This window comes from Physeter macrocephalus, chromosome 7 (genome assembly GCF_002837175.3).
Source record: "Physeter macrocephalus isolate SW-GA chromosome 7, ASM283717v5, whole genome shotgun sequence".
In the NCBI taxonomy this organism is placed as follows: domain Eukaryota; kingdom Metazoa; phylum Chordata; class Mammalia; order Artiodactyla; family Physeteridae; genus Physeter; species Physeter macrocephalus.
Window position 1 is genome coordinate 38581526 of NC_041220.1, and position 27923 is coordinate 38609448.

The 27923-nt window shown below is 35.4% G+C and overlaps 1 protein-coding gene and 2 pseudogenes across 5 annotated transcripts in view; all 3 read left to right on the plus strand.

Moving 5' to 3' along the window:
* The window catches only part of CENPC (centromere protein C), a 93762-nt gene extending 76276 nt beyond the window's left edge, over positions 1-17486 (plus strand). For 4 of the 5 annotated variants that reach the window (XM_055085947.1, XM_007108002.4, XM_007108003.4 and 1 more), the window contains 6 exons: positions 7089-7193; positions 7978-8106; positions 8691-8786; positions 10477-10631; positions 15839-15929; positions 17092-17287. In XM_055085947.1, the coding sequence (XP_054941922.1) occupies positions 7089-7193; positions 7978-8106; positions 8691-8786; positions 10477-10631; positions 15839-15929; positions 17092-17162 (647 nt within the window). In that variant the 3' untranslated portion in view covers positions 17163-17287. Of the gene's footprint in view, positions 1-7088; positions 7194-7977; positions 8107-8690; positions 8787-10476; positions 10632-15838; positions 15930-17091 lie in introns of all 5 variants that reach the window. The other variant, XM_007108001.4, reaches the window with a different exon arrangement.
* A 153-nt stretch (positions 17487-17639) lies between these two features.
* Positions 17640-18871, plus strand: LOC102986534 (60S ribosomal protein L10a-like; annotated as a pseudogene).
* A 3877-nt stretch (positions 18872-22748) lies between these two features.
* LOC102987872 (N-acylneuraminate-9-phosphatase-like) lies at positions 22749-23524 on the plus strand (annotated as a pseudogene).
* Positions 23525-27923: the final 4399 nt, after the last annotated feature.

Below are 27923 nucleotides of genomic sequence, written 5' to 3' on the forward strand. Positions count from 1 at the left end.
CACGCCAAGACATATTAATCAAACTATCAAAAATTAAATACAAAGAAAAAGATTAAAAGCAGCAAGGGAAAAGCAACAAAAAACATACAAGGGAATACCCATAAAGTTAACAGCTGATCTTTCAGCAGAAACTCTGCAAGCCAGAAGGGAGTGGCAGGACATATTTAAAGTGATGAAAGGGAAAAACCTACAACCAAGATTACCCAGCAAGGATCTCATTCAGATTCGATGGAGAAATTAAAACCTTTACAGATAAGCAAAAGTTAAGAGAATTCAGCACCACCAAACCAGCTTTACAACAAATGCTAAAGGAACTTCTCTAGGCATGAAACACAAGAGAAGGAAAAGACCTACACAAACAAACCCACAACAATTAAGAAAATGGTGATAGGAACATACATATTGATAATTATCTTAAATGTAAATGGATTAAATGTTCCCACCAAAAGACACAGACTGGCTGAATGGATATAAAAACAAGACCTGTATATATGCTGTCTACAAGAGACCCACTTCAGACCTAGGGACACATACAGACTGAAAGTAAGGGGATGGAAAAAGATATTCCATGCAAATGAAAATCAAAGCTGGAGTAGCAATTCTCATATCAGACAAAATAGACTTCAAAATAAAGACTATTAGAGGAGACAAAGAAGGACACTACAGAACGATCAAGGAATCAATCCAAGAAGAAGATACTACAATTGTAACAATATATGCACCCAACATAGGAGCTCCTCAATACATAAGGCAAATGCTAACAGCCATAAAATGGGAAATTGACAGTAACACAGTCATAGTAGGGCACTTTAACACCCCACTTTCACCAATGCACAGATCATCCAAAATGAAAATAAATACGGAAACACCAGCTTTAAATGACACATTAAACAAGATAGACTTAATTGATATTTATTGGACATTCCATCCAAAAACAACAGGATACACTTTCTTCTCAAGTGCTCATGGAACATTCTGCAGGATAGACCATATGTTGGGTCACAAATCAAGGCTTGGTAAATTTAAGAAAATTGAAATTGTATCAAGTATCTTTTCTGATCACAACACTATGAGACTAGATATCATTTACAGGAAAAAAACTGTAAAATATACAAACACATGGAGGCTAAACAATATGCTACTAAATAACCAAGAGGTCACTGAAGAAATCAAAGAGGAAATAAAAAAAAATACCTAGAAACAAATGACAATGGAAACATGACGACCCAAAACCTGTGGGATGCAGTAAAAGCAGTTCTACGAGGAATGTTTATAGCAATACGATCCTACCTCAAGAAACAAGAAAAATCTCAAATAAACAACCTAACCTTACAGCTAAAGCAATTAGAGAAAGAAGGACAAGAAAACCCAAAGTTAGCAGAAGGAAAGAATTCATAAAGATCAGATCAGAAATAAGTGAAAAAGAAATGAACGAAACAATAGCAAAGACCGATAAAACTAAAAGCTGGTTCTTTGAGAAGATAAACAAAATTGATAAACCATTAGCCAGACTTATGAAGAGAAAAGGGAGAAGACTCAAATCAACAGAATTAGGAATGAAAACGGAGAAGTAACAACTGACAGTGCAGAAATACAAAGGATCATGAGAGATTACTACAAGCAACTCTTTGCCAATAAAATGGACAACCTGGAAGAAATGGACACATTCATAGAAAAGTACAACCTTCCGAGACTGAAACAGGAAGAAATAGAAAATATAAACAGACCAATCACAAGCACTGAAATTGAAACTGTGATTAACAGTCTTCCAATAAACAGCCTAGGACCAGATGGATTCACAGGCAAATTCTATCAAACGTTTAGATAAGAGCTAACACCCATCCTTCTCAAACTCTTCCAGAATATAGCAGAAGGAGGAATACTCCCAAACTCATTCTACAAAGCTACCATCACCCTGATGCCAAAACCAGACAAGGATGTCACAAAAAAAGAAAACTACAGGCCAATATCCTTGATGAACATAGATGCAAAAATTCTCAACAATACTAGCAAACAGAATCCAACAGCACATTAAAAGGATCATACACCATGATCAAGTGGGGTTTACCCCAGGAATGCAAGGATTCTTCAATATACGCAAATCAATTAATATGATACACCATATTAACAAATTGAGGGATTAAAAACCATATGGTAATCTCAATAGATGCAGAAAAAGCTTTTGACAAAATTCAGCACCCATTTATGAAAAAAACTCTCCAGAAAGTAGGCATAGAGGGAACCTACCTCAACATAATAAAAACTATATATGACAAATCCACAGCCAACATCGTTCTCAATGGTGAAAAACTGAAACCATGTCCTCTAAGATCTGGAACAAGACAAGGTTGCCCACTCTCACCACTATTACTCAACATAGTTTTGGAAGCTTTAGCCACAGCCATCAGAGAAGAAAAAGAGATAAAAGGAATCCAAAGTGGAAAAGAAGTAATAAAACTGTCACTGTTTGCAGATGATATGATACTATACATAGAGAATTGTAAAGATGCTACTGGAAAACTACTAGAGCTAATCGATGAATTTGGTAGAGTAGCAAGATACAAAATTAATGCACAGAAATCTCCTGTATTCCTAAACACTAATGATAAAAAATCTGAAAGAGAAGGTAAGGAAACACTCCAATTTACCATTGCAACAAAAAGAATAAAATACCTAGGAATAAACCTACCTAAGGATGCAAAAGACCTGTATGCAGAAAAATATTAGACACTAATGAAAGAAATTAAAGATGATACAAACGGATGGAGAGAGATATCATGTTCTTGGGTTGGAAGGATCAACATTGTGAAAATGACTATACTACCCAAAGCAATCTACAGATTCAGTGCAATCCCTGTGAAACTACCAATGGCATTTTTCACAGAACCAGAACAAAATATTTCACAATTTGTATGGAAACACAAAAGACTCCGAATAGCCAAAGCAATCTTGAGAAAGAAAAACAGAGCTGAAGGAATCAGGCTCCCTGACTTCAGACTGTACTACAAAGCTACAGTAATCAAGGCAGTATGGTACTGGCAAAAAAAACAGAAATATAGATCAATGGAACAGGATAGAAAGCCCAGAGATAAAGCCATGCACATATGGTTACCTTATCTTTGATAAAGGAGGCAAGAATATACAGTGGAGAAAAGACAGCCTCTTCAATAAGTGGTGCTGGGAAAACTGGACAGCTACATGTAAAAGAATGACATTAGAACAATCCCCAACACCATACCCAAAAATAAACTCAAAATGGATTAAAGGCTTAAATGTACGGCCAGACACTGTAAAACTCTTAGAAGAAAACATAGGCAGAACACTCCATGTTATAAATCACAGCAAGATCCTTTTTGACCCACCTCCTAGAGTAAAGGGAATGAAAACAAAAAAAAAAAACAATTGGACCTAATGAAACTTAAAAACTTTTGCACGGCAAAGGAAATCATAAACCAGACGAAAAGACAATCCTAAGAATGTGAGAAAATATGTGCAAACGAAGCAACTGACAAAGGATTAATCTCCAGAATACACAAGCAGCTCATGCAGCTCTATATCAACAAAAAACCCAGTCCAAAAATGGGCAGAAAACCTAAATGGATATTTCTCCAAAGAAGATACACAGATTGCCAACAAACACATGGAAATATGCCCAACATCACTAATCATTAGAGAAATGCAAATCAAAACTACAATGAGGTATCACTTCACACCAGTCAGAATGGCCATCATAAAATCTGCAAACAATAAATGCCGGAGAGGGTGTGGAGAAAAGGGAACCCTATTGCCCACAACAGTGAGAGGCCCGCGTACCGCAAAAAAAAAAAAAAAAAACATACCTGAGAAAACCACAATTCAGAAAGAGTTATGTACCACAGTGTTCATTGCTGCACTATTTACAATAGCCAGGACATGGAAGCAGTCTAAGTGTCCATCAAGAGGTGAATGGATAAAAAAGATGTGGCATGCATGTATATATATATATATATATATATATATATATATATAAAACACACACACACTGGAATATTACTCAGCCATAAAAAGAAAGGGAGTTATTTGTAGTGAGGTGGATGGACCTAGAGTCTGTCATACAGAGTGAAGTAAGTCAGAAAGAGAAAAACAAATACCGTATGCTAACACACATATATGGAATCTAAAAAAAAAAAGAGATTCTGATGAACCTTGGGCAGGACAGGAATAATGTTGCAGACGTATAGAATGGACTTGAGGTCATGGGGAGGGAGAAGGGTATGCTGGGACGAAGTGAGAGAGGAACATTGACATATATACACTACGAAATGTAAAATAGATAGCTAGTGGGAAGCAGCTGCATAGCACAGGGAGATCAGCTTGGTGCTTTTGACCACCTTGATGGGTGGGATAGGGAGTGTGGGAGGGAGGCACAAGAGGGAGCGGATATGGGGATATATGTATACATATAGCTTATTCACCTTGTTATGCACTAGGTAGTAACACAACATTGTAAAGCAATTATACTCCAATAAAGATGGTAAAAAAAAAAGAAATGTATTACAATCCTTTGTTTTAACTAGCCAAGATATCTTTCTTTCTGATAACTGAATTTATTTTGCAGATAACGCAAGATTAAGTTTAGCATCCTCTATGTAAAATATCCATGTAAGGTAATCTAACTAAGTATCATATAAGTCAGAAATGAGTTCAAAGAGAGGGAACAGTGCTGAGTAATGATTCTCAATATATGTGGTTAAATTTAAACAATGTATATTTGTTTTCTGTTGCTGTGTACCAAATTACTACAAATTTAGTTGTTTAGAGAACATACATTATTATCCCTTGGTTTCTGTGGGTCAGGAGCTCAGGCACAAATTAGCTGGGTCCTCTGTTCAAGGGTTTCACAGGCTGCAGTCCACAGTCTCAGCCTGGGCCATGGTCTTAACTGAGGCTCGAGGTCTTGTTAACCACCACAAGCTCATGTAGTTGTTAGCAGAATTCAGTTCCTTGGAACTGTAGGACTGAGGTACATGTTTCCTTGGTGGCTGTGAGCCATGGGCCACTACTCTCGACTTCTAGGGGTCACCTGCAGTTCCTTGTTGCATGACCCTTTTCATAGACCCTTCACAGTGTGGCAGCTTGCTTCTCCAAAGTGAGCAAGAAAGAATTTTTCTCTCCTGCTAGATAGTGTCTTATATGTATGATCATGATGTAATCACAGAAGTGACTTCCTATTGCTTTTGCCATATTCTGTTGAGTGTGTCATAGGTTCCACATGTATCCTAGGGAAGGGGATTATATAAAGGTGTGTCTCATTGCTCACACTTTAGGATGTGTCTACTACTTAATGCTAATATGATTGGGGATTTATAAGTACTAAGTAAGGATTTTTGCAGTGATAGCTTGAAATCCACACTGTCTTAACAAAACTTGGTGTGGTGGGGAGGAGAGTAGGAGTGGAAGAGGGGTAATAAAAGTAGTCTAAATGTTTCATTTTGCTAAATGAGAAAAAGGAGAAGATAACATCTTGGTAGGGGATATAGTTTTTTTAAATTTTATTTATTTATTTATTTTTGGCTGTGTTGGGTCTTCGTTTCTGTGTGTGGGCTTTCTTCTAGTTGCGGCGAGCGGGGGCCACTCTTCATCGCGGTGCGCAGGCCTCTCACTGTCGCGGCCTCTCTTGTTGCGGAGCACAAGCTCCAGACGCGCGGGCTCAGTAGTTGCGGCTCACGGGCCTAGTTGCTCCGCTGCATGTGGGGGTCTTCCCAGACCAGGGCTCAAACCCGTGTCCCCTGCATTGGCAGGCAGACTCTTAACCACTGTGCCACCAGGGAAGCCCAGGGATATAGTTTTTAATATAATGATGGAGAAATGAGTATGACCGTTGAGTGTCAGGAATGGGAAGGTAACCAATATTACAGTGAAAAAGCACAGTAAACTTTGAAATGACCAAGGTTTGGGGTGTGGGGGAAGAAATGGTATTCTGACCAAACCAGTGAGAATGAGGGAAAGAAAAGAATCACAGATGTAAAATAACCTGTAAATATAAAGTAAAATGGGAGAAATAAATAGATGTGTATTACTTGTTATGCTAAATAAGTGTGAATGGATTGAATTCCTCTAGTAAGATAGAGACTATCAGATTTGGTTAAACAAAACAAACTTACCTATGTGTTTATAAGAAACACTTAAAACAGGTTTTAAAATAGAAGATCATCAAAGAATTAAGTATGCTAATATAAACAGAAAGAAAGTAGTGTATTTTTAATATTAGGTGAATTGAAATTTAAGGTTAAAAGTGCTGAACAGGATGAAGGACTTGTAATAATAAAATTAGCACTTTATGAAGAAGATAGAAAAATCATAAACTATTACGTACCAAACAACCTAGCAACTAAAGTGTGTAAAGGAAAAAAACTAAGAAAAAGCAAGGAGATTTTAATTTAAACAATACAGTTAGACTGGGAGATTTTGTTAAACCACTTTCAGAATTAGACAACTCCAGCAAACCAGAAGTAAGTAAGAACATAGGAAGTTGATTATGTAGCCAACAAACTTAGTGTGTAGAACTTTGCATTGTTCAGATAAAATGAGTAGATATGTGTGTATACACACAAACACATGTATACATAACCACCCCTGATTTATAAACTTCCTATTGTGGAGCATTTAGGTGGTGTTCAATTTGCTTTTTCTTTTCTGTTTCTATTATGAGCAGTACTACCATGAATGTTCTTAACACCTATATCTTTGCTCATTTTTGTGAATATTTTGCAAACTCATTTTCTAAAAAATGAAATTTCTACATCAAACAATATTACAGTTATAGGTATTGTCAAATTGTCATCAGTCAGTTTACATTTCTATCTACAATATATGAGAATTCCGGTGTACCTTTAACATCATTAACCGTGAATGTTACCATGTTTTTAAATCTTTTCCAATCTAGTAGCTTGGCATTTCTTTAATAGCACAAATATGTCTTAAAATTTGTTTTTTTAGTGTTTTGTCTAGAAGCACTTGTGTTCTAGAAAGTAATATCAATCTTTTCACTGCAGAGTATCATCCAACTAAACATATATGTGCATTTTTTGTCTGATGTCTTTTTACAGTATTGCCTTCCAACACACCAAATGTTCGCAGGACCATGAGAACACGATCAAAACCTTTGGAATTCTGGCGAGGGGAGCGAATAGATTATCAAGGAAGGCCATCTGGTAAAATTTATGCTTTGGTGTCTCAAAATAATAATAATGATAATTGCTACAATTTATTTAGGTACATTATGTGTCAAGTACTGTCTTATGTATTTACATACATTACCTTATTTAATCATCATCCTCCAAAAATGTGATGAATAGATTCAAGTCCAGATTTCTGTGATTACTATAGAGATGCTGATTTGTTTTCTTTTTGGTAGCAATTTGAGGTGAGCATGTGGCTTGATAAAGTGTTATTATTTTTATACTACCTAGCAAGGTTTTTAATTGCATAAAATGAAGCATTAGATCAGAACATGAGAAAATTATAACTGTCAAAGATTAAGTATTCCCCATTATTATTCTCATTCCATTTTCTTATATTTTTCTACAAAAATTGTAGAGGGTTGGAAAGAAAGTATAGTGAGTGTTATCTTAAAGTTATTTCCTTTCTTTTGATGTATATTTTTGAGTCAAAGGACTAAACTGACATGTGGATTACTATAAATAGTTCATTGCTGATTTTTGTGTTCTTTGTTTTTTACACTTCCACTGATGACTTGATTTCAAGCAACAGAGATCATTCAGTCATGTTTCATCAGTGCTTCTAGATTTAGGATAGTTAGAGACAAGTGAAATTGGTTGCTATTTGTGTTGTTTGCATTTTTAACTGTAGAGTGTGGTAAAACTAATGTGTACTTTGAAAGGAAATGTGCTGTATTAATTTAATGAGTTTTGTTTCAAGATTTTCACTTTGCCAGGTATGATAATTTACCTTCTTTTTTTTTTGGTTAAATTTCAGGAGGATTTGTGATTGGTGGAATACTGTCCCCAGACAAAGTATCATCTAAAAGGAAAGCAAAAGGGAACTTGGGAAGAGTCAATACAATAGTTAATAGGAAAAGGATCTGTCTTGATAATGATGAAAGAAGTATGAACTTATTCCTTATTTTAAATAACAGTGCTTTGAGAAGTAGCTCTTTGCAAATTTTGAAATATATCTCTAAAAGCTTCAGATATACTACTACTTCAGGGTAAATTATCTTTTTAGTGTCCACTTTTTTTTCAGATTTTGAAAGTAAACTAATTTTATTCTTTAAAAAAAATCATTAATAGCAGAGTGTAAAACATTTTCACCTGAGTAAATTGCCCTGTCAAATGAAGCTTATCTTTTCCATGCTCGAATTATGGTTAAAATAAACGTTTTAAAGATTTTTTTTTAAAGTGTATTGTATACTTCAGCTCTCTTAGAGAATATGCAAAACACCATTTAACTTCCTGATGATGCAAAAGTTCAAAAGTTGTCAGAAAATAAGAAGTTTAGGATGTTTGCTTCTGTGGTAAATCATTGTGATTTTTGAATTTTTGTTTATCAAAGTGGTCATTGACAAACAGGAAAAAGATATGCCTCTGGCAATTTTCCTTTACAACTTGTCCATAGCTCTATTTCATACTAGATTTTTTTTAATGGAAAAGAAGTAAGTAGTTAGTATTTCAGTGGTATTTCTTTTGCAGAGAATAAATTCGTGGTAAATCTGAATGTACCTCTGGGAGATCCTTTGCAGCCAACGAGGGTAAAGGACCCAGAATCACGAGAGATTATTCTTATGGGTAAGATCAGGGTTGATATTGAGAATACTTAATTTAACAACTAGTAAGGACAAACTGTTTGAAGTCTGGCTTGTCTGCTTTCCCTTTCTCTCCCCAGATCTTTCAGAGTCAAAGTCTAGTAGAGAGTCTAATTCAAATAAGCAGCCTGTATGAGGACTACACTAGGGGAATTGATGGCAGACAACCTCCAGGGTACATATAGTACCATGCATTTGTCCTCTGTGATACAAGTGCTACCATCAGGAGTGTTGCCTCCACCAATAGGGTCCAGGCCTTCTTTGACCAGTAGGACACAAGCAGACAGGGACTGTTCATGGAGAACTGTAGTAAGTTAACTGGCAGACTTCCGGATACACTCTTACTGTGAGACCAGATGGGGATTGTGGCAGGATTTAGACAGTCTTTGGTGCTGTGAGATGCCAATATTGGTATCTGGGGCATAAAACCTTTCTGGAGATGACTAGCAAGGGCATCAGTCAGCCAAACAAATGCCATGCTGAACCTTAAGGCTGGTACAGGGTCCTAGAAGCCTCTTCCTGTACTTAATAGGCATTAAACATTTAGTGTCTAGGACAACATGGGAGGTCCCAAGGGATGGGCTATAGAGTGGTGGGGTTAAGTAGGGGACACTCATCTATTTATCAACCAGGGAATGTATACATACAGGAAGTATTTAAATGTTTTAACAACTGTTATGACTGTACCAGTGAGTACTTGGGACTATTTATCCCAAGTCAGAGGACAGGTATCTAAAACCAGAGAGGCAGTATTTACACTTAAAATTTTGACTGTGGCACAGGTTCCATTTGATATCTTAAGTAGCAAAGTTATTTCTATATCCAGATTTTTTATTTGGCAACAGAGGTAGAAGCACAGAGAATTTTGTTTAGTGAAGTGTCTTAACTAAGAACATTGCTATACTGTATCAGGTTAAAAAAGTGAGTGTTGTCAAGAATTCATCACTTTTTGTTTCTTGAGCCTATGTATTTTCTATATCCTGTAGTCTGTGGGAGTACAGTCAGAAGCTGATGATAGAAAAATGTATCAATTATAGGTCTGGAAAAAGTTGTAAGTAAAAGGGAAATTAAAAAGTGATATAGTAATTTGTGAGCTACAGTTAGAACTCCGGTTACTTAGAGGCTTTACCTGGTAAATAAATAAAAATCTTATTATTTAATAATCAGTCAAGCAAGCACAAAGGAATTTTTTGACATGATGATGATACATTTGTATTGTGGCTATGTTAAACTTTTTAAAGATAGGAATCCTTTCTTGTCTCTTAGCTGATTTTGTTTTCTGTCTGAGCTATTATGGGAAAAATAGTAATACTACCATTGTTATTATTAATAGCCAAGACTTACCTAATGCTTACTTTGTGCCAGTGTTTTAAATACTTTACACACTTTAAGTCATTTGATATTCACAACTCTAACATAGATGAAGTATTATTATCCCATTTTATAGAAAAGAAAATGTAGGCACAAATAGAGAGGATAAGCAACTTGGCTAAGTTCACACAGGTTGTAAGACAGAGGTAGGATCTGACCTGTGGCATTCTAGCTCCAGAGTCAGTGATATTAATCACATCTATCTTTCTAAGGCAGGTTTATGTCTATATATGTGTGTATATGCTGTATCAGAGAAATGTCATTGCTATTACTTTGTACTTATATTAATTTTTTTCCCTTAGATCTGGTAAGGCCACGAGATACATACCAATTTTGTGTTGAACATGGTGAGTTGAAAGTATATAAAACATTGGATACACCATTTTTTTCTACTGGAAAATTGATATTAGGACCACATCAAGAAAAGGGAAAGCAGCATGTAGGCCTAGACACATTGGTGAGTGTATTTTTCCATAGATTTATGTTTTGCTCTTGGCACAACTCTGATTTGTTGGACTTGATGAAGTGTTAAAAATGCTATTTCCTCAGAAATGATATATGATTACTATAGTGCACAGATAATTTTTTAGTTTTTTTCATCTGTTTAAAGTCAGTCAACCAATGGCTGTTTAAAAGTACTTGTTCTGTGCATAGCAGTGTAGGCTTGAGATTCAGAAGTTTAGGGAATGGTCTTTACTTAAAAGAATCCTTGAAACTAGGTTTGCAAACAAATCATTAGAATTTTAGAGCTGGGGGGGATTATTGAGGTTAAGTGTAACAGCAGATTGAGGACTGGGAGCTAGTTGCTTCAATAAGTATTAAAGAATATATTACTGTATATAGCAGTATTATTGGCTGAAGTTATAATGAGACTCAAGGTGAGTCTCTCTTCTCTGAGTCTGTCTCTCTGTCTCTTTCTCATTGGAGACACACACCCCTATAACACTGTATTTATATCAGATAATTTTTGCATTTTGAATTTGAAAATGAAAGATTTTGAAAATCACCAGATTTAAAGAATATTTAATATTATACCAGTATTTAAAAAATGTTACATTTGAGGTACGTCTTTCAGTAAGTAACATTTCAGAAAACTGTGAAATCATGGTTCAAAACAGTTCTTTTTACTGATAAAATGAAAGTAAGCCCAAAAAGGAGAAACAGAAAGAGCATCAGGACCCTTCAGTTTATATTAACTAAGAAGGGCAAATCAAGGCAGGGAAAGGAAAAGATACACATAAGAGTAAAAGAATAATTTATTGCTACGTCAGTATAGTATGTAGAATCCAGATCTAAAGTATTTAAAAATATTCTTTAATCCAATCTTAAAATGTCATAGATCTCCAGGTGGTATTAAAAGAGTAAATATAACATATTAAACTAACTAAAGTAATAGGTAATCCCTGTGTAATCATTAAGGAACAATTAATAATGAAAATAAGCATTATGAAATGTCATCATTGAACTAACAGTAGTTACCCATTAAGCTATAATGCCTTTATTCCTTTAAAAAAGGAGTATTGAATAGTAAATGTTTGGAAGTGTATGAACATATGTAGCTCTTTATTTTAACATAGACAGTAATTGCAAAAATTGGAAACCACTGAAATGTGTGCTGCAGGAAAAAAATGGTTATATTTATATTTTGACTTAGTAATGAGATAAACCATTATATATAATAATCAGTTATATAGCACTTACATGTTCCAGGTGTTATACTAAACATTTTTATATTAATTTAAGTATATTACTTTGCAGAATAGCCATATAAGAACACCTTTAGGATAAATATTTAAGGAAACAGCAAAGTAGAAAATTCTTTTTATTTTTTTTCTGAGTAGAAATTAAAAATGAAAATGACAGAACCTTGAAGGAACTATAGAAAATAACATGTCAGTAGGTGATTATAGTTTATTTTTGTTTCTTCTAAATATTGCCTTTAAGTTTTTATAATGAAAACTACTAGACTTAAAGGTTTTTTTTTAATAACAAGGGGAATATTTTTACATTTTTAAAAAATGAAGCACACTTTTAAATATATGCTTTTGAGAAACAAAAGGGCAAGATGGAGAACCAGCATAAGCCATTAACTCTTTCTTTCAAACTCAGGTCTAGATAATGAGTAAGAGAGAAAGTAGCGGTGGTAGATTTGTTAAATTCAAACCACAGAAGAATGAACAAATTAACTATGGGAGTTTGTTGTGGAGCTCTCCTAGAAAACAAAAGGGTATTAAGAAATGGGAAATATTGGGACTTCCCTGGTCGTCCAGTGGTTAAGAATCTGCATTCCAATGCAGCAGATGCAGGTTCAATCACTGGTTGGGAACTAAGATCCCACATGCAGCGGGGCAACTAAGCCCATGCGCCACAGCTAGAGAGAAGCTCCGCGCATTGCAACGAAGAGCCTGCGCACTGCAGTGAAGGATCCCACGTGCTGCAACTAAGACCCGATGCAGCCAAATAAATAAATTCATTAATTAATTAAAAAAAAAGAAATGGAAAATATTAAAGTTAAGTGATGTGGAAGACCAGTCAAAAACCAGAAGAGAGAAAAAACCCAAATAGATCAAAAGGTAGAAATATATGAAAAACTAGACAATAATTGTTCCAGAGGTAAAAAATCAAAAAAGTGATAGCAACACACTTAAAGGAACCAGAGTTCCTTAGAGAAATGTCTGATTCCAAGCCTGGGACTGAGCTTGGAATATTTATCATACCTGATAGCAGACTATCAAAGACCATTAGGATTGGGTCATAAGGTCTCAGGATCCAACTTGAAGATGCTCTCTCTGGACAAAGATGTGAAAACTTGAGTATCAATAAGAATAACTTCATTGGATTGATACACATCAATTATATCTAAATCCATGAATTTGTAAGGCTACTACAAAAAGAAAAACTTAATTCATCACTGTCGGAGAATTCTAGGAAGCCAACTCACTTTGACAAATATGGTAAGTAAAGGAAAATAATTAAACATTTATTCTGCTGTTCTCATATAAACTGTACTACTAGGTAATCAAATAATAGATGAGGGGAAGTTTATCCTTTTTAGAAATAGTCCAATTAATAAATGAATGAATGTTAGAATGGACTATTACCATTTTACAACACCCAATAAACTATTGGTTCTAGCATCATTGTCTACTAACATCTAAAAAGAACACAACCAGACATTATGTGCCTCCTGATGGAAGAATACAACACTGTCTATGAAGTAGTCTTGCCTTCCCCACCTTCTTTAAAACAAAACAAAACAAAACCCACACACAACCACCTGAAGTTAAGTCCTTAGATCTAGCCACCAATTTACAGGAAATAAAGAATAGCAGACTTTTCAGATGACAACCTGGCATTGTAATAAGCAAAATCCAGCTGTGTAAAGATTTTTAAAACAAATTTTGCTGCTTGATTTCCTTAATAAATAAGGTGCAAGGAATAAAAAAGACAACCACGTGGAATGTATAGAGATCAGGGTCCTCAACCGTGGCACTATTGACATTTTGGACTCAATAATTCTTGTTGTAGGGAGGCTATCCTGTGCATTGTAAGAGGTTTAGAAGCAACCCTGGCCTCTACGCACTAGATTCCAGTAGTACCGCTCCAGTTGTGAGAATTAAAAATGTTCCCAGATATTGCCAATTGTCCCCTGAGGGACAAAATCATCCCCAAATTGATAACCACTCAATAGATTGAGTACTTTAGACGATAGATGAAGCACTGACCATATGTGACTCTTATTTGGATCCCAATTCAAACAAACCCTTAAAAGTAAGACATTGGGAAAAAAAAAAAAGTAAGACATTGAAGAGACAACTGGAAATCTGAATATTGACTGGGCGTTTAACACTAAATATTCATTTACTTTTATGTGTGACAACAGTGTTGTCATGTCTTAAAAAAGAACTTTGGTCTTTCAGTACGCATTGAAATATTTACAGATGGTTTATGATGCTGGACATTTATTTCAAAATAATATGGAATGTGGGAATCAGACTTTGAAAAGAGCAGGGTATCAGGGTTCAATATTTATTTGTGGGAGTTCATCATTCTGTTTTTGTGTATTTCAAAAGCATTCTTAGTAAAATGTTTGCAGAAATGGGGAGAGGTGTATATAGAGAGCCAAACTGAATAGATAAGGAAAAAACATCTAGAAATACATGCTTGACTTTCTGGGTAGTGTGTGTGTTCCTTTTTTTAGGCAAATTTTTTTGGATGTAATAAATATATTTCTTTTATTAAATTATAATAATACCTTTAGAACCACTTTAAGAACTTTTTTTCCATTGGAAGAGTATATTATAGTGGCTAAGAACATGGATTCTGGAATCAAAGTACCTGAGTTCAAATTCCAGCTCTTCCATTTACATTGTGACCTTGGAAAGTTACACTTCTCTGTGCCTCATTTGCTTCATCTGTGAAAAGCTATTAAAATAGTACTGTCTCATTGGTAAGATGCATACATTAAATGAGTAAAAATGAAGTGTTTAGAACAGTGGCTGGCATGGGGTAAGTGCTGGATAAGTGCTAGCTGTTCTCGTTTTTCTGGTATTTTAGGCTCATTTTACAAAAGTGGTAAGAAAAAAAGGAGGAGAAGGCATAATTCTCTGAGGCAAAATATTCTTGATGGCTGAATCTCAGAATTTGAATCTCAGAGTTTGAAGGCCCTATATATTGTATTTATTTGTCAGAAAAATAGGTCATTGCCAGGTGCTGTCTATATATAAAATGTACAATTTGCTGTGTTTGAATATGGAAGCCTGTGTGACTGAGCACTGTATTTATCCTCTTTTACTTTCTTAATATTGATGCTTGTTTAAATGTACTTTTTTTTTTTTGCTTTTTGTTCTCTCTGATTCATCAGTCAGATTAAGTTACATATACCAAGTATATAACCTTTAAAGAGGTGTACATAAAACCTAGCTATTTTTCTAGTATAGCTAAGTGATATTCTTTACAATGGTTCTGAATTTTCATAAACTGGTAAATAATAAGGAAGAACAAAAGAAATGTTTTCCTGTACTACTTTTCTATTACTGCTTTAAAAAATTACCACAAATTTAAACAACTCTCATTTATTATCTCACAGTTTATGGAGGTTAGAAATCAGGTGGACTTGGCTGAGTACTCTGTTTAGAGTATCACTAGGCTGGAATCAAGGTGTTGTGAGATCTGTATTCCTCTCTGAAGGCTTTTAGAATGAATCTGTTTCAAATTCATTCAGGTTGTTGGCAGAATTCATTTTCACGTGGTTGTAGGGCTGAGGTTCCTGTTTCCTCACTGGCCGTTGGCTGGGGTGTCTAGAAATAGTCTATACTCCTTGGCTTATGGCTCTCTTATCTTCAGTGCCAGCAACAGTGAAAGCCCTTTTCATGCTTCAAGTTTCTCTGACTTCTCTGCTTCATCTCTCGTCTGCTTCCAGTAGGAAAATTGTCCACTTTCAAGTAAGGTTTATGTAATTAGATTGGGCCCATTTAGGTAATCCAGGATAATCTCACCATCTCGAGGTCTCCTTTGCCATGTGACGTAACAAATTCTGGAGATTAGAGCATGGATATCTCTGGAGGGCCGTTATTCTGCCTACCACATTTACTTTTAAGTTTCTTTGGAGTGCAGTTGTGGTGGTAACAATTTGAAATGAGATTTTAATTTTTAATTTTACAGATTTTTTATGTTAATTTTGGTGACCTTTTATGTACCTTACACGAAACACCTTATGTAATAACAACTGGGGATTCATTCTATGTTCCTTCAGGTAAGAATAATTAAAAACCTTTTCTTTCGCATAGTTGAATACTTACATAGTTGTTCATGAGCACCATGAAAATGGAAGCCACAGTGGTCAAAATGAAGTATGATGTGACTGATGCCAAAGAAGTTTGGTGCATATTTTCTTTTAATTTTTTTTATTAGATAAGTATATCAGTGTTTCGGTACATGAAAATTGAATGAGTTGCTAATTGCTGAATATAAAAATAGAAGATATGTTGTATCCAGAGTAGAAAGAAAATTATTCCCCTATGTTATCTCAAAGACATTATGTAGTCAAACAATTTTTAGTTATTTTAAACATACAGAATAGTGTGCTTCATCAGCTATTGGAGCACAAGTCTTTGGAGATAGGAATTTTAATTTGTTCATTCATTCATTCAACAAATGTGATTGAGGGTCTACCAAGCATTGCTCTAAGAGTGTGGGATACATAAAAAAATCCCTGCCCTCATGGAGCTTACATTCTAATGAAAGGAGACAATAATAATAGCTATATTTATATGTCCTTTGTATGTGCCAACACTGTTGTGAACACAAACAAATGAATATAACAAAACAGAATCAGACTCATAGATACAGAGAGCAAACTAGTGGTTACCAGTGGGGAGAGGGGTAGAGGGAAGGGGCAAGATAGGGGAAGAGGAATAGAGGTACAAACTACAAGGTATAAAATAAATAAGATACAAGGATGTAATGTATAGCACAGGGAATACAGAAAATATTTTATAATAACTTTAATTGGAGTATAATCTATAAAAATAATTGAATCACTGTTGTATACCTGAAACTAATATAACATTGTAAATCACCTATACTTCAATTAAAAAAACCAAAAAAACACCCCAAAACATGATTGGGTTCAGAGGGAGATTTTTTTTCCTTATCTGCACCCTTGTCTAATTTGTTTTTGCATTCATTATCAAAATGATGTGAAATTTACATTGTTTTAAGCTTTATCTGGATCACAGATGGTCCTTGGATTTTTCAGTTCATGGAATTAAATAAGAGTTATTTGACGTTAGATGATTTTTTTTTTAATTTGACACTATATACTGCAGTAGGTCTTAGTGATGACTAAACATTTAATCAAAAGGGAATGATTCCTATGGAAATAATTTTTAATTTTCTTATCACTTTATTTCTAGGTAATTATTACAACATCAAAAATCTCCTGAATGAGGAAAGTATTCTTCTTTTTACACAGATAAAAAGTTGAAAGATGAAGCAAAGTTTAAATATGTGTGTATATATATATTTACATACATACATATAAAACACATTGTGTAGTTGAGATGTTGTAATTATTTGTAATGTTTTAAAATATTCAGTGTTGTGTACTTGTTTCAATAAACATTTCAAACTTCCATATGTGTCTTCTAATTTTTCCACGAATATACACATAGCCTGTAGTGATACCCGTATTCATAGTATTTTAATAACATGAAAGGAACACCAAAATCACTGCTCCCAGTGATATACAGGCATACCTTGGAGAGGTTGTGGGTTTGATTCCAGACCACCACAATAAAGTGAATATTACAATAAGTGAGTCACGAATTTTTTGATTTCCCAGTGCATATAAAAGTTACGTTTACACTATACTGTCATCTGTTAGGTGTGCAGTAGCTTTATGTCTAAAAATTAATGCATATAGCTTCATTTAAGAAATACTTTATTGCTAAAAAAAGCTAACCATCATTGATACCTTCAGTGAGTCATAATCTTTTTGCTGGTGGAGGGTCTTGCCTTGAGGTTGATGGCTGCTGACTGATCAGGGTGGAGGTTGCCGAAGGTTGGGGTGGCTATAGCAATTAAAAAAAATAAGAGAATAGCTTTTTTCTGGTTATTGCGGTGTGAGGCACCATGAGCAGCAAAGTCTCTCGCAACACCCTGTACAACGCAGTCCGGAAAGTCCTACACGGGAACGAATGCAAGCGCCGGAAGGTTTTGGAGATGGTGGAGCTAAAGATCAGCCTGAAGAACTATGACCTCAGAAGGACAAACCCTCTCAGCACCGTCAGGCTTAAGTCCACTCTCTGCCCCAAGTTCTCCATATGTGTTTTGGGGGACCAGCAGCATTGTGATGAGGCCAAGGCTGTGGATAATCTCCCACATGGGCATTGAGGTGTTGAAGAAACTCAACAAGAATAAGAAACTTGTCAAGAAGATGGCCAAGAAGTATGATGCCTTTTTGGCTCCAGAGTCTGTGTTCAAGCAGATCCCTTGAATCCTGGGCCCAGGCCTGAATAATGCTGGCAAGTTCCCTTGCTGACCCCCAATCAGAACATGGTGGCCGAAGTTGATGAGGTGAAGTCCATGATCAAGTTCCAGATGAAGGAGGTGCTGTATCAGACAGAGGCTGTTGCCCATGTGAAGATGACAGATGATGAGCTTGTGTACAACATCCACTTAGCTGTTAACTTCCTGGTGTTATTGCTCAAAAAAAATTGGCAGAACGTACAGGCTTTGTACATTAAGAGCACCATGGGCAAGCCCCAGCACCTATACTAAGGCACAGCTTAATAAACCATACTGCCACCATTAAAAAAAAAAAAAAAAAGACAACAATGATCAGTTGCTGCATCTATTTACTTCCTTTCACAAATGATTTCTCTGTAGCATGCAGTGTTGCTTGATAGCATTTTAAGTACAGTAGAACTTCTTTCAAAATTGGAGTCAGCCCTCTCAAACCCTGCTGCTGCTTTATCAACTATAAAATTCTAAATCCTTTGTCATCGTTTCAACAGTCTTGTCATTTCTACAGTCATTCCAACATTTTCACCAGGTATAAATTCCATTTCAAGAAACAGCTTTCTTTGTTCATCCTTAAGAAGCAACGCCTGATCTGTTAAAATTTTATTAGGGTATTGTAGCAATTGTCACATCTTCAGACTCCACTTCTGATTCTATTTCTCTTATTATTTCCACCACATCTTAAGTTCCTTCCTCCACTGTAGTCTTGAACCACTCAAAGTCATTCATTAGGGTTATAATCAACTTCTTCTAGACTCCTGTGTTCATGTCGGTATTTTGACCTCTTCCCACGAATCATGAATGTTCTTAATGGCATCTAGAATGTTGAATCCTTTCCAGAAGGTTTTTGAATTAGTTTCCTCAGATCCATCAGAGGAATCACTATCTATGGCAACTATAGCCTCCTGAACTATATTTCTTAACTAATAGACTTGAAAGTCAAAATTACTCCTTGATCCATGGGCTTCAGAATGGATTTTGTGTTAGGAGGCATGAAAACAACATTAATCTCATTGTGCATGTCCATTAGAGCTCTTGGGTGACCAGGTGCGTTGTCAGTGAGCTGTGATATTTTGAAAGGAATCATTTTTTTCTGAGCAGTAGTTCTCAACAGTGGGCTTAAAATACTCAGAAAACCATGTTGTAAAGAGATGTGCTGTCATCCAGGCTTTGTTGTTCCATTTATATATAGAGTACAAGCAGAGTAAATTTAGCATAATTCTTAAGGGCCCTAAGATTCTTTTTTTTTTTTTTTTGGAATGGTAAATGAGCATTGGCTTCAACTTAGAGTCACCAGCTGTCTTTCCCCCTAAAGAGAGTCAGCCTGTCCTCTGAAACTAAAGCTAGACATTGACTTCTCATCTCTAGCTATGAGTCTTAGATGGCATTTTTCCCAATATAAGGCTCCTTTGTCTACACTGAAAACCTGTTGGCTTAGTGTAGCCACCTTCATGAATTATCTTAGCTAGATCTTCTGGATAACTTGCTGCAGCTTCTGCATCAGTACTTGCTTCACCTTGCACTTTTATGTTATGGAGGCAGTTTCTTTCCTTAAACTTCATGAATCAACCTCTGCTGGCTTCAGACTTCTGCAGCTTCCTTACCTCTCTCAGCCTTCATAGAATTGAAGAGTGTTAGAGCCTTGCTCTGGTCTAGGCTTTGTCTTAAGAGGATGCTGTGGCTGGTGTGATCGTCCGTCCAGAACACTAAAACTTTTTCCATGTCAATAAGTCTCTTTCACTTTCTTATCATTCATATGTTCACTAGAGTAGCACTTTTAATTTCCTTCAAGAATTTTTCCTTATCTTGGCTCTTGTGAGTTTTGCTGTAATGAACATAGGAGTGCAGATATCTCTTCTAGGTACTCATTTCATTTCCTTTGGATATATATGCAAGAGAGGGATTACTGAATTATATGGTAGTTCAATTTTTAATTATTTGAGGAACTTCCATACTGTTTTCCATTAAGGCTGTACCACTTTATATTTCCACCAACAGTGTAAAAGAGTTTCCATTTCTTCACATCTTCACTAGCACTTGTTACCTTTTACCCTTTTGATACTAGCCTTTCTAACAGATTTGAGGTGATAAGCCATTGTGGTTTTGATTTGCATTTCCCTGATTATTAGTGATGATGAGCATCTTTTCATTTACCTGCTGGCCCTTTGTATGTCTTTTTTGGAAAATGATATCAGTTATATATGAAGTCTAAAATCACATTCATAGAAGCAGAGAATAGAGCAGTGGTTACCAGGGGCGGGGAGGTGGAGGAAATGGGGAGATGGTTGCTCAGAGGATAGAAAGTTGTAGTTATATAGGATGAGTAAGTTCTAGAGTCCTAATGTACAACATGATGACTATAGTTAATACCCTATTGTATAATGGAAATTTGCTAAGAGGAGATTTCAAGTGCTCGCACCACATACAACACACACACATGGAAAACTGTGTGAGGAGATGGGTATGCTGATTAGCTTGACTAGTAATCTTTTCACTAAGTATATCAAAACATGCTGTACACCAAGCATCCCAGTCTAACTCAGAAATGATGTATGCACAGGGTGGACTTGAGAGAGCATGGCAAAAAGTGAAAGCCAAGGGGGACTTGAGAACTGGCTGCAATGTTGAATATATCCCCCATCTCACACAGAGAACACTTAGCAGAGGGCAGAAGGCTTATAGACTCAAAGTGTGTGATGTTAACTTCTGTCCAAATCATTAGCTGACTATTAAGCTCTTCAGAGACAGAGGCTACCCCTGGGGAGCCAGGATAAAAATTGAAATAAAGAATTTAAAAAAACGAGCAGAGACAGCCAGTAGCTCCACATCACAGGCCAATAGATTCTACAGTTTGAGTACGGGCAAGATGATAAAATAAAAAACACTCCTTAGATGTAAAGCACAGTCTAGAGTTGATATAATAAATTACCTAAAATGTCCAGTTTTCAGCCAAAAATTATTAGACATGCAAAGAAATAGAAAAGTATGAAACGTACTGAGGGAAAAAATCAGCAGCTAATGGAAACTGAGTCTGTATGGGCCTAGATGTTAGATTAGCAAAGACTTCAATCAGGAATTAATAAACAAGCTCAAAGAATTGAAGGTAAAAATGTTAAAAATGAGTCAACAGAAAAAATTTATATAAATTATATATATAATCTATAGAGAAATATAGACTATAAAAAATCAAATTTGAATTCTAGAGTTAAAAAGCATGACTGAATTAAAAATAAAAATTATTAGATGGACTCAACAGCAAATTTGAGGTAGCAGAGATCATTTATTTGAAGATATATCAATAGAAAGTATACAAAGAATTTTAAAAGATTGAAAAAATGAACAGAAGAACCCTAAAAACCTGTGATACAATGACAAGCATTCCAACATGTATAAAGGGAGTTGGCGAAGGAGAGGAGAGAAAGAGAAGAGGAGACAAAGTTTTGAACAATAGCTCCAAACTTCCCAAAGTTGATTATAAACATTAACATTTAGATGCAGATAGCCCACCAAATCACTAGTAGGGTAAGTAAAAAGAGCACCATAACTAGAAACAACATAGACAAAATGATAAAAGACAACTCCTCAAAGGAGCCAGAGAAAATGACTCATCACATAGAAGGGAAAAATAATATAACAATGGACTTCTTATCAGAAATGATGGAGGGGGGCTTCCCTGGTGGCGCAGTGGTTGCGCGTCCGCCTGCCGATGCAGGGGAACCGGGTTCGCGCCCCGGTCCGGGAAGATCCCACATGCCGCGGAGCGGCTGGGCCCGTGAGCCATGGCCGCTGAGCCTGCGCGTATGGAACCTGTGCGATGCAGGGGAACCGGGTTCGCGCCCCGGTCCGGGAGGATCCCACATGCCGCGGAGCGGCTGGGCCCGTGAGCCATGGCCGCTGAGCCTGCGCGTACGGAACCTGTGCTCCGCAACGGGAGAGGCCGCAGCAGAGGGAGGCCCGCATACCACAAAAAAAAAAAAAAAAAAAAAGAAAAAGAAATGATGGAGGATAGAAGGTAATGGAATGGCACAGTCAAAGTGCTGGAACAAAAGAAACTAAACCCAGAATTGTATATCAAGTGGAACATTCATTCAGAAATGAAGTCAAAATGAAAATATTCTCAGGTATAAAAAAAATTGAGAGAATTTGTTGCTAATAGACCTAACCTGTAAGAAATACTGAAGTTCTTAAGGCTGAAAAGAAGCACACCTGATGATAAGTTAGATACACAGGGCAGAATGAAGAGTACCAAAGGTATTAAATATAAAAGATTGGTTATATGTTTTCTCTTAATTGAAAAGAAGATAATTCAAAGCAATAATTGTAACACCAACTTGTTGGGATATATATATACACAGTCAAATATATGCATATTATAATCTACACAACAATGATAGCACAGATTAAAAGGGGAAAAGAAATGAAACTACATAGATGCAAAGTTGCTATATTTTTACCAAAATGAAGTTAGCAGTGACCTGACAGAGACTAGGATAAATTTAACATGAATATAGAAATATCTATAGCAGCCATTAAAGTAATAAAAGATACAAAATCAGGAGTTGGTGTGCCATGCAGGCAACGGTGGCATGGGGCTGAGCCAGGTGTGGGCTGTCTTCTTTGACCTGGACAACATACTCATCAACATGCCCAGGGTGAGTTGGAAGGGCATGTTAGAGGTGATAAAGCTCTTAAAATCAAAATACCATTTCAAAGAAGAGGCTGAAGTCATCTGTGACAAAGTTCAAATTAAGCTCAGCAAGGAATGTTTTCATCCTTCTAATACATGCATTACTGACCTCAGGACTTTACACTGGGAGGAAGCAATCCAGGAAACCAAAGGTGGTGCAGCCAATAGGAAACTGACTGAAGGATGTTATTTTCTGTGGAAATCTACATATTTGCAGCATATGACACTAGCAGATGTCAAAGCCATGTTTACTGAACTTCAAAAGGATGTCTGCCTACGTTTATTAACAAATGGAGAAAGACAGACCCAGAGGGAGATCGAGACTTGTGCCTATCTGTCCTATTTCGATGCTATTGTTGTAGATGGAGAGCAGAAATTGGAGAAACCAGCACCTTCCATATTTTATTACTCCTGTGATCTCCTCGGAGTACAGCCTGGGGACTGTGTGATGGTTGGTGACACACTAGAAACCGATATTCAAGAAGGCCTCAATGCAGGGCTGAAGGCAACAGTCTGGAAAGATAAAAATGGAATGGAGCCATTGAAATCATCCCCCATGCCACATTATAGTTTCTTCTGTGCTAGAGTTACCTGCTCTCTTACAAAGTGTAGACTACAAAGTCAGTGTGTCAGCTTAAAGCACAGAAAGGGTTATGCTTATGAATTTTAGGGTCAAATTACAGGGTTTGAACTAAGAAAAGTTAAGGCATTCTCTGTACTATGACCCAGTTCTAAGAATAATTATACTTGTCATGTAATGACCAACCAACCATTGACTGGTATTTATATCTGAAAATCCAGTGTATATTAATACAAGTTGCTTTTAGTAGTGTAATCCAGAAAACTTGAAGTATATTTGTTAATCTGTGGCTTGAGATTTTTTTTAAAAAAAATTGTTATTAATCTTTTAGCATCTTGGATCTATGAAGATACTAAGGAGGATAACTTATATATGGATGCACAAATGTAAATTTTATGTTTTGGCTTAAAAAGATATTTTTAAAAAATAGGTATTCTAAAATATGTATAATAGAGATTTATTAGAGCAGTTGGACCTGGTTAATATGAAATAAGTACCAAGTCACATGCAAATCAAAGCATATTTCATAGTGAAATTATTTTTGTATTTTCTGTTTTTAAAACATACCATATTTTTGTCTACTTCGAATGTATACTTATGAATTTAATTTTTCTGCATTACCTTTGGGGTAGTGTAATTTTCCTATGGTGTGTACATGACCAATAAATTCCTCCAGTAAAAATCAGCATATGGTGCTCCTTTTCCATTACATTGTCCCATCTTTCCAGAGTGAGCTTGTAGGTTCCTGTTAGTCTTTACCTTTTATGGAAGTACTGTTACTATCTTTTCCCAGGTACACCAGCGGTTTGAGGGACTAGTCTGTCTTGCTGTGGATGAGTACAAGCCACGTGGCACCAGTAGTCATTTTCCTTCTGTGGCCACATCAGAGGGGAATTGCCTTGGTGAGGCCTAATCATGCTGCACCCCATCTATGGCCTACTGACTGAATAGTTTTACCCATATGATGAAAACCAATAGAAAATTAGGTTTTGCTATGAACCATTTCCAGAGTGCCTTTTAATACTTGACTGGCTCTTTTTGGTGTTACCATCTGCTTTAAATCTCCTATTTTTCAACTTTTGGGAACTATATGATTGTTTCACAAATTTCTATATCCATTTCAGGGTTTGCTTTGAGCTTACTAATTAATGACTCCATAGTGAGGCATCTTGCAACTAGAAAAATTTCTCAAGAACATTAGCTAGAAAGTCTCATGATATCGCCAACCAAACTTAGAGTACTATGGTTAATTAAAGAAAAAAGAAATAATGTTTGGATTGTTTTTTGGTAGGGTTTTTTTTTTTTTAACTTTTATATGGGAAACTACTAATGTAAAATGTTAGATTGTTGGGATAGCTATGGTTACTTCAAGTATTCTACCAAGAACAGGATTCTCTGCCATTGTGCATATGCCTGTTGTGCTTCTCATTCCTAATTTTTAAAAATGTGATTGTGCCTTTGACTGTCCAGGGTGTTGTCGCTCTGAAGCTGAATGTGTGTGAACAGGGAATGTTTGTGTATAGCTCTACTAGGTGCGGTACCCATGTGATCTTAATTATATTGTAGCTGTTTTTAAAATCGTTAAGTTGGAGAATCTTGCAGAAAAATAGTTTTGTGCATTATTTCTCTAGTGGACTGATGTGTGATGCTGAGGGCTTGTCCTTTCAGCTCTCCCACAGGACAGGTCTAGGCATGGCACGTTCATTATGCTCCCTGAGAAGGCTCATTGCTCCAAGATAATAGGAGCAGATCTCAACACAAGAACACCTAGGATGTTAAGTGAGCAGTTCTTCAGCAAAAGTGATCTGTGGAGGAATGAAAGAATTGAGTTTCCTTGTCTTCAGTTTGTATTCTAGACAGTGCAGTAATGCAATATTACATTCCATTTGCACCGCTTCTTAGTGAAGAACTTTGTGGTTTTCTGCCTTCTGAGTGGGATGTCACAGAAGATATTAAGAAATCTTGGAATAGACCTATTATTTTAGTAATTTTTTTAGAATATTTCTTAAAATTAAAAAAATGATGTAACAGGAAAAAAAAAGATACAAATTCAGAATATTTAAAATGGTACACTAAAAGATTGTCTAACCCAAAAAGGAAAATGGGAGATATGAATCCAATCTTACCAATATTTACATTAAATGTGAATGGATTAAACACTCCAATCAAAAGGCAAAGATTGTTAGACTGGATTTTTAAAATTCAAGATCCAAGTATGTATAAGAGCCATTTTTAATTCAAAGACACAATAGGTTGAATGTAACATGACAGAAAAAGATCTACTGGTGTACCATTTTTTATTGCACTTCATTTTACTGTGCTTTGCATGTTACATTTTTTTACAAATTGAAGATTCGTGACAACCTTTTGTTGAGTAAGTCTATCAGCATTATTTTCCCAACAGGGTTGTTTTTAAACTAAGGTATGTACGTTTTTAAAAAACATAATGCTATTGCACACTTAATATACTATAGTATGGTGAAAACATGACTTTTATATGCACTGGGAAACCAAAAAATTCATGTGACTTACATTCTCACTTTATTGTAAATTTGCTTCATTGTGGTGGTCTGGAACTGAACCTACCATATCTCTGAGGTATGCTTGTACCAGACAATCAGTAAATAAAAGACAGCTTAAGTGGCTATAGTAATATCAGAGAAATAGACATTAATATGAAAATATTACAAAGTGATATTTCATAATGATAAAAGGGTCAATACAGCAATAAAATATAACAACAATAAATGAATATGAACCTAACAATACAGTCTCAAAATACATGAAGTCAAAATTGGTAAATTTTAAAAAGAAATAGATATTCAACAGAATGAGTTATCAATATTTCTGTCAATAATGGAAAGAAAAACTACACAGAAAATCAGTAAGAATATAGAAGACTTAAACAATACAGTCAATCAACTCTTTCTAATAGATACAGAATATTCTACCCAACAATGGACAACATATTTGTTTCTAATACACATGGAACATTCTCCAAGATCATACTGTGGATTATCAAACAATCTAGATAAATGTTAAAGTATTGAAGTGTACAAAGTGTCCACATCAGGGGATGGCAAATAACACCTATAGGCTGAATCCAGCTCACTGCATTTTGTATATAAAGTTTTATTGAAACATAACCACACTTATTCATTTACCTATTGTCTATGGCTGCTTTCATGTTTCAACAGCAGAACTGAGAAGTTGCAATAGAAACCACATGTCTGTCAAAGGCTAAAATTGTGGAAAAACTTAGCAAATCTCTGAATTAGTAATCAACACAGAGAAACAAATTTGGGGAACTCTCAAATAGTTGGAGTTTATAAGAGACACTTCAAAATAACCAATGGGTTATTTAATTTAAGACATTAGAAAATGGCTTAAATTAAGCAAAAACAAAAATGGCTTATTAAGGTGCAGCTTTAAATGGTTGAATTAGAAAGGAAGAAATTTTACAATAAGCATCCAGATTAAGAAGCTAGATAAAGAAGAGCAAATAACACCAAAGTATGCAAATAACACAAAGGAAATTATAAAGACCAGATCAAAAATCAGTGAAATATTAGAAACAAAAAGACAATAGAGAAAAATAAGCGAAACCAAAAGTTAATCATTTTGAAAGAACAACAAAACTAATAAAAGCAAGAATGAACAAGAAAAAAAGAAAAATAATTATATAGCATAATTTGTGCTCCAGATACTGTACTAAGCATTTTTGTATTAACTTAAGCATGTTTTATGTCAAATCTCAAGAAAATTGTTGAAGGAGAAAATATTATAAATAATGCAAATCAAGTTGAACATTCAGATACAGGCAAATTCAAAACTAAATTTATCAAAACTAAAGAGGTAAGAAATCTGAATGATACTTATTGAAGAAGTTAAAACCATAATTTAAAATCTTCCCATAAAGCAGACTCCAGGCCTGGATGATGTTACTGGTATGTCTTTCTACAGTTTGAGAAGGAAATACTATCAATCTTTTATAGACTCTTCCAGAGATTACCAAAAGAATGGTTAGTTTCTAACTCATAAGACCTGTATACCTTGATACCACCACTTGACAATGTTGTAATAAAAAAAGAAAACCACAGATAAATATTCCCTCAGGGACCTAGATACACAAAAAATCCCTAAAATATCAAGAGACTGAATACAGCAATATATAAATAGAATAGTACATCATGACAAAGTGGGCTTTATTCCAGAAATGCAAGGGAGATCAAAATTTGAAAAAATTGTACTTCAAGTGGTGAATTATAAATGAGAAAACCATATGATCATTTTAATAGACACAGATAAATAGATTCTTGATTTTAAAAAGAGAACTCAGCAAACTAGAAATGCAAAGAACTTCCTCAGTCTAATACAGGAATTTTTTTAAAGTTTACAGCCAACATTGTACTTTAAGGTGAAATGAATGCCATTAACATTGGCCACAAAGCAGGATG